General features: G+C 34.9%; 2 protein-coding genes across 2 annotated transcripts; both read left to right on the forward strand.

Moving 5' to 3' along the window:
- The first annotated feature begins 242 nt into the window (after positions 1-242).
- On the forward strand, positions 243-1,109 carry LOC127152162 (C-C chemokine receptor type 8-like). Its single transcript, XM_051092663.1, has one exon. The coding sequence runs from the start codon at positions 243-245 to the stop codon at positions 1,107-1,109; it is 867 nt and encodes a 288-aa protein (XP_050948620.1).
- A 3,869-nt stretch (positions 1,110-4,978) lies between these two features.
- On the forward strand, positions 4,979-5,821 carry LOC127152163 (C-C chemokine receptor type 8-like). The gene has a single exon (XM_051092664.1). The coding sequence runs from the start codon at positions 4,979-4,981 to the stop codon at positions 5,819-5,821; it is 843 nt and encodes a 280-aa protein (XP_050948621.1).
- The last annotated feature ends 988 nt before the right edge of the window (positions 5,822-6,809 follow it).

Consider the following 6,809-nt stretch of genomic DNA (forward strand, 5'->3'; position numbering starts at 1 on the left):
ATTTAAATAAGGCAAATACTTAATAGTCTGGGATTGGATCATTATTGCAGTAATTAATATGGGTATGGCATTTTGTATGTTTGGCAACAGTTTAAACCTTAACTGATGCAGTGTGTATCTTAAACAACCATAATATTGCAGTCTTGGAAGAACTGCTGATATCCCTCTACACTTTGACATGTTTCCCCCACAGATCACGGTTGCAAAATCTTTGCCAGTTTTTGAGGACAAGCACAGAGGAGATGAATAACTCTACAGTGAACTTCATCACAGCTGAAACATCTACAAGCTTCACAACTAATTTTCTTATGTTGTTTACCAACATGGACATTTCTATGTACAGCCTCAATGTTTTGTTTGGTCTTCCTATAAACTCCTATATTATATGGCTCATCATCAAAGCAACTGGAAGTGGAGTTGCATTGGAGTTCTTCAACCTCAATCTCTCCATTTCTGAGATTGGTGTCTGTCTGAACTCCTTGTTCTCTGTTTTTTATTACTGTACTAGGTTTTCACATTTAAGAATATTAACAGATTTTTTATTAGGACTTTTCATCACTGGTCGTGCTCTGTTTCAGTGTTTGATGTGTGTTGAGCGTTACCTGGCAGTGGTTCATCCTGTAACCTTTCTGAAGTACAAACCTCTTAGATATAGAGTGATTTGCTGCACTGCAGGCTGGATAATTATTTTTGGATCTTGTTTGTGTTGCATGTTTACTGCAGATGTTAATTTTCAGATTTACATATGCCTCTACTCGATTCAGCTCCTTCTCTTCTTCCTTGTCCAGTTGTTTTGTCTTGTGGCTGTTCTCAGAGCTCTGAAGCAGACAGGACCAGGAGAGAGAGCGAGAGAGCGAGAGGAAGAAAACCACATGAAGAGAAGAGCGTTTCATCTCATTCTAATAACTACTGTGACCATGGCTATTATATATATCCCGCTAATTATCTCAGGATTCTCTTTTGTTCTTATGCAAAAGTTTATGGCGAAAATGTTTTCTTTTGGTTTGGTTTGTTACGTGCTGGCTGGTTTTGTTCAACCTGTTCTTTATCTGCATCGAGCTGGAAAATTCTCCTGCTTTTGTTGTCAATTAAACATTAAACTCCTTTAATTTTGCCAAGTTCAGTGGTGACCTCTTTCTTTTAAAAACTTCATTTTTCTAAGTTACCTATCACTTAGTCTTGTTTACTCATAGAGATCCACCACCTGAGTTATTTATTTATGCATAAAATCCTTAACTATTTTATACTACTATTACATCGACTGGATTCTAATTACAGGCAATACATTTGACACTCTAAAATATTTGCAAGGCATGTGTTAAATGTGTTGCACCTGCTGGAAAACAGATTTTTCTTTCTTTCTTTTTAAGTGTATAAAATACTCTATAACATTAATTTGTTGTTTTGTCAGTTAGTGGTTAGTTGATACATTTTGTTCAAATGTTCTCTTTTGGGTTTGTTATGTTCTAGCTGGTTTTCTTCATCTGCACTGGGTTGGAAAACTCAGTCTGTCTTTGCTCTTCATAAAAATTATTTTACAGGAAAATTATGCTAAATTAAGCAATATTTTTTAAGGTTATTCCATGACCTCAACAATATCAGTCTGTCATTTAGTGTTCTAGTTTTATATAGTTAGCTATTTGTTGTTCCAATAAACTGCTCCATTGCTATTTTCCAGTTAGAGAAGACAATATTTCTTTGAAATTGAAATCCCATCGCATATTTTTCTTGCACTTAATACTCTAAAGAAATTTAACAGGTGTTAAATGTGCACCTGTGCAGGCCACTTTTAGATTCATGAAGATTATTTTAGAAGATGTTTTTAATCAAAATATGAGAGCTTATTATTAAAATTAATTGTCATTTGATAAATGCTATTCAAATGTTGCTTGGTGAACACTTAACATCTGATGTTAAAATAATGCATGTCAGATGAAATTGCAAAACAACATTACATTTGACACTCTAAAATATTTGCATTGCATGTGTTATATGTGTCGCACCTGCTGGAAAACTGATTTTTTTTCTTTCTTTTTAAGTGTATAAAATATTCTATAACATTAATTTGTTGTTTTGTCAGCCCTAATGTAGACGTTAGTGGTCATTTGATGCATTTTGTTAAAATGTTGCTTGGTTAATTTCATTATTTATTTATTTATTTGCATTAATGTAAATTACTTTTTGTAAATGCTAAAAAAAAGTGACTGTGATTACTTTTTTTAAGAGATAAAATAAAATGAACTGAAACTCACATTTTGTATTCTTTTCCAAAGAGGAGTATTATTTATGATATAATGAAGCCACAAACTTTTCTTAGTCTTTCTTGCTTTTTCTGTGCAACGTAACCCACAGAATGGTTAAAAATGTGGGGCCATATTGTGCCATTTTATTTGCATTAATGTAAATCAACTGTTGCATGCACATGCAATTTTTCACTTAGAACTAAGATGCTTGTTTTTTCTATTCCCATGTTTACTCATAAGGCTGTCCATCTTTTTGATGTTCATATTCACTTCTAATATTTTCATATCTGGTTCATGCACATATATTCTTGTGACAGCTAAAGTAAAACAGCGCAGAGATTTGTGGACATTCACTCTTGTGCATCACTCGGTGACTGTTGAGATTTACTTTGCTGTATGCGACAGATTTTAAAAATTGTTAAAGAATAGATCTGTACAGAATCGCCATGCAAACACAGGCTATGTAAGTAAAACATTACATTTTTAATTTTAAAAAAAAAATAAAAACTGTATTAAAATGACCTGTAAATGTTCGAATTATTTAAAACTGTATGGATTATGGATTTGAAAACCTTTACATTTTTTAATACAACCTGATAATTTCACTTTTCTCTTGTCTTGTTGATCACAGCTGAAATAATTTCTACATGTATTTCTTGAGTTTCTGAACTGAGAGCTTGAACACAGACAAGATGAATATCTCTACAGTGAATTTCATCAGACCTAAACCATCTACAAACTCCACAAATGGCCTCTTTTGGTTAGACGACAGTATGGAATTATTTCTGTATAGCATCAGTTTGCTGGTTGGTCTTCCAACACACTCTTATGTTATATGGCTCATCATCACAGGAACAGGAAGTGGAGTTGCATCAGGATTCTTCAATCTCAATCTGTCGGTTTGTGAGATTGGTAACTGTCTGAACAGTTTGCTCGCCATCCTTAATAACTGTATTCGGTTTCCACACCTCACAACATTAACATGTTTTTTAGTAGGACTAAGCGTCACTGGTCGTCCTCTGTTTCAGTGTCTGATGTGTGTTGAGTGTTACCTGGCAGTGGTTCATCCTGTAACCTTTCTGAAGTACAAACCTCTCAGATATAGAGTGATCTGCTGCACTGTGGTATGGATTATCACTCTTGGCTCTTGCTTATGTTGCATGTGTACTATAGTTTCACACAACATTGTATATGTGTGTTTTTACTCGTTTCAGTTTGTATTCTTCTTCTTCATCCAGTTGTTTTGTCTTGGGGTGGTTCTCAGAGCTTTGAAGCAGTCAGGACCAGGAGAGAGGGGGAGAGAAAGAAAAGAGGAAAACCACATGAAAAGACGAGCATTTTACATCATTCTAATAACTACTTTGACCATGATTGCTACTTATGCTCCTTTTATTATCTCAGGATTCTCTTTCATTCTTACGCGACAGTTTGTAGCAAACATTTTTTCTGTTAGCTTGTTTTGCTTCGTTCTGGCTGGTTTTGTTCACCCTGTTCTTTGTCTGCATCGGGCTGGAAAACTCTCCTGCTTTTGCTGTCCTTGGATGTTTTAATTTCGTTTAATTTAAAGTTGAATAGTGACCTTTTTACCCTCAGATTTTATTGTTTTTTTTGTAAGTTACTTATCTTTTGGAGTTGTTTATTTAGAGAGATCCTCCACCATAGGTATTTATTTATGCCTAAAATCCTTGACTGTTTCATGGTACTTTTAGATTAACTCTATTTTGTGTGTTTATTTCATTGGACTTCACACAGGAACTTTTCTCTTTTGGGTTTATTTGTTATGTTTATTTGTTTTTCCAGTTAGAGAAGACAATACAAGTTACAAGTTATGTAGTAATTGATTACTTTATTACAAGAGTGCACCTCAGAAATCTACATCATAACAGGGGTTCTGACCTTTGTCACCAAAAGTCTTTTTTTGTTGTCTTTTTCCCAAACAGGTTTATCAATTGAAAGTTAAAAACCTCAAAATTCATCCTTTGAAACCCATGTTAAAATCTGGCATTGCATTACCATTGAAATGGTACTTCAAAGTCATATTAGAAAATGTATTTGTTAATGAATTATATAAAGTTTAGATAAAGTTTGGTCACTTTTTTTTTTTTTTTGCAGTTCCCTGATTTTATTCTGTGCATTATCTCACATTATGGTTGTAAAAATGGTCTTTTACTGCATGATTGTAAATAAAGTGTGGTAAGTGTTCAACACATCATTACATGAAAATGCACTTTTGTTTTCCAAATTCATTTTTTTTCTTTTAGTATTTGCATATCTGATGTTTTATGTGACGTGCATCAGATGGAAATGTGCACTTATATTCTTGTGACAGCTGTGAATTCAGTCCACAAAACACAGCACTGACATTGATAAACATCTAGAGAGACTGGACGTTTACTCTTCAGGTGATAAACATTTGATTCATTTTGATGTTTGCACTTAAATAATATGCTATGTTTTTGCTACTTATTACGATGTACTGTATAACGTTCATAAGCATGCAATATGGTTTAGTTATTTAATAAAAGAGGGTTGATATCTATTAAATTGTCCTGCAGTAAAATTCCCTGTAACTGTGAAATATATAATTTTGGAATGTTTCTATTCAGATTTTTTTTTTTGGATTTACATACTGTATGAAAACATCTGAATGATCCACATTCTTTTTTTCCCCTTTGGGTTAGTGGACAGAGAAAGAATCTGTTTTTTCTGCATCAGTTAGCTGTTTGTTTGAGAGGATGAGTAACTCTACAGTAAACTTCACCACACCTGAAGCATCTACAAACTCCACAACTCATTCCTTTGAAGCAATAAACAGTTTGGAAATGTTTGCCTTCGGCATCAATGTCCTGCTTGGACTTCCCATACACTCCTATATTACATGGCTCATCATTACAGGAACTGGAAATGGAGTTGCATCAGAGTTCTTAAACCTAAATCTGTCAGTTTGCGAGATTGGTAACAGCCTCAATACGGTGTTTGGCATACTGACATATTTCTTTCCAAGTTGCACAATAGTAACATATGTTTTACAAGGACTAGCGACCACCGGTCGTCCTCTGTTTCAGTGTCTGATCTGTGTTGAGCGTTACCTGGCAGTGGTTTATCCCGTAACCTTTCTGAAGTACAAACCTCTCAGGTATAGGGTGATCTGCTGCTCTGTGGTCTGGATAATCACTCTTGGATCATGCTTATTCTGTTCAGTCTGTATTTTAATCCCACTCAGCTTGTTGGCATATGTATGGTTTATCTCAGTACAGTTTCTTCTCTTCCTCTTCACCCAGTTGTTTTGTCTTGTAGCTGTTCTCAGAGCTCTGAAACAATCAGGACCGGGAGAGAGAAAAAGAGAGGAGGAAAATCACATGAAGAGAAGAGCATTTTATCTTATTCTGATAACAACAGTGACGATGATTATCCAATATGCCCCATTTACTATCACAGGATTCTTTGCCATTCTAACTCAGCAGAGTTTTCTTGACTTTTGGTGTCCTGCTTTTCTTTGTTATGTACTGGCTGGTTTTGTGCAACCCGTTCTTTATTTACAACGGGCACGAAAACTCTCTTGCCTCAGCTCATCATAAAACATGAACTTGTAGTATTTAGGCAACTAAACCTTATTTTTATTATTTTATTTTATAGCTTAGACTTATTGATCAGTTGATGTATTATATTATATTATATATACACAATGTGTAAATCTTGTTCATATTTAGCAGTTTTTAAGTGTTGGTTCCTTTTGTCCAGTGCTTTGTCATGTTTGATGAAATACCTATTTGTTTGGTTACTTCAGACTGATTTATGGCTTAGTGACTTTCCTGTTCAACTCACGTTTCACTTGATTTTTGTGTTGGGGGATTTGTTCAATTTCATTTGTTTAGAATGTCTTAAAGCTTGCAAAAATACTGAGCTTAAGGAGATTTCTGCAAAATTAGAATTGCTCATAGTCTTAAAGAGGTCATGAACTGCCTTTTTTTTATTACCTGTACTGTTCTCTGAGGTCCACTTGTAATGTCATCAAGATTTTTACATCAAAATACATCATAATTTAGATGTAACAGGCTATTTTCTGTCCTGTTTTGAACGTTCTGTTTAAATAGCCGTGGCAGATTGAAGGCTCAAAAGTAAACGCCCACTGCTATGATTGCCTAGTTGTGTATGTTTGACAGGCAACATCCTTCATAGATGGATGCTGCTGTGAATAAAGTTAAAACACAAAAAAACTGCTGTTGTATGCAGTAGCCAGAAACTGATTCCTCACTAAAGCTAAGCAGGCCAGAGCCTGCTCCACACACTGGTGGGAGGCTGTGTGTAAAACTAGTTTGCTGCTGGAGATAGTTTTAGTGAGGCCAGCAGGGGGCGCTCACTATCTTACTTATAAGGGTGCAGCAGTCCTAGGATAATGATGCAGACTTTAGACCAGGGTTGGGCAAATGCAGTGTCTTTCAGCACGGCCTGCTGGATCATATTAGACTCAGATTATCACTTTCAAAACATTGGAAAAGTCAGTTACGTAAAGATTGATTTCAGTTTATGATTTTTAATACTATCTCCAACCAGGAGAGGTCTCTA

This window comes from Labeo rohita, chromosome 21 (assembly GCF_022985175.1).
Source record: "Labeo rohita strain BAU-BD-2019 chromosome 21, IGBB_LRoh.1.0, whole genome shotgun sequence".
Taxonomy (NCBI): domain Eukaryota; kingdom Metazoa; phylum Chordata; class Actinopteri; order Cypriniformes; family Cyprinidae; genus Labeo; species Labeo rohita.

Bases quoted from the DNA above. Each gene is read 5' to 3' on its own strand.
- LOC127152162 (XM_051092663.1), top strand. From the start codon at position 243: ATGAATAACTCTACAGTGAACTTCATCACAGCTGAAACATCTACAAGC.
- LOC127152163 (XM_051092664.1), top strand. From the start codon at position 4,979: ATGAGTAACTCTACAGTAAACTTCACCACACCTGAAGCATCTACAAAC.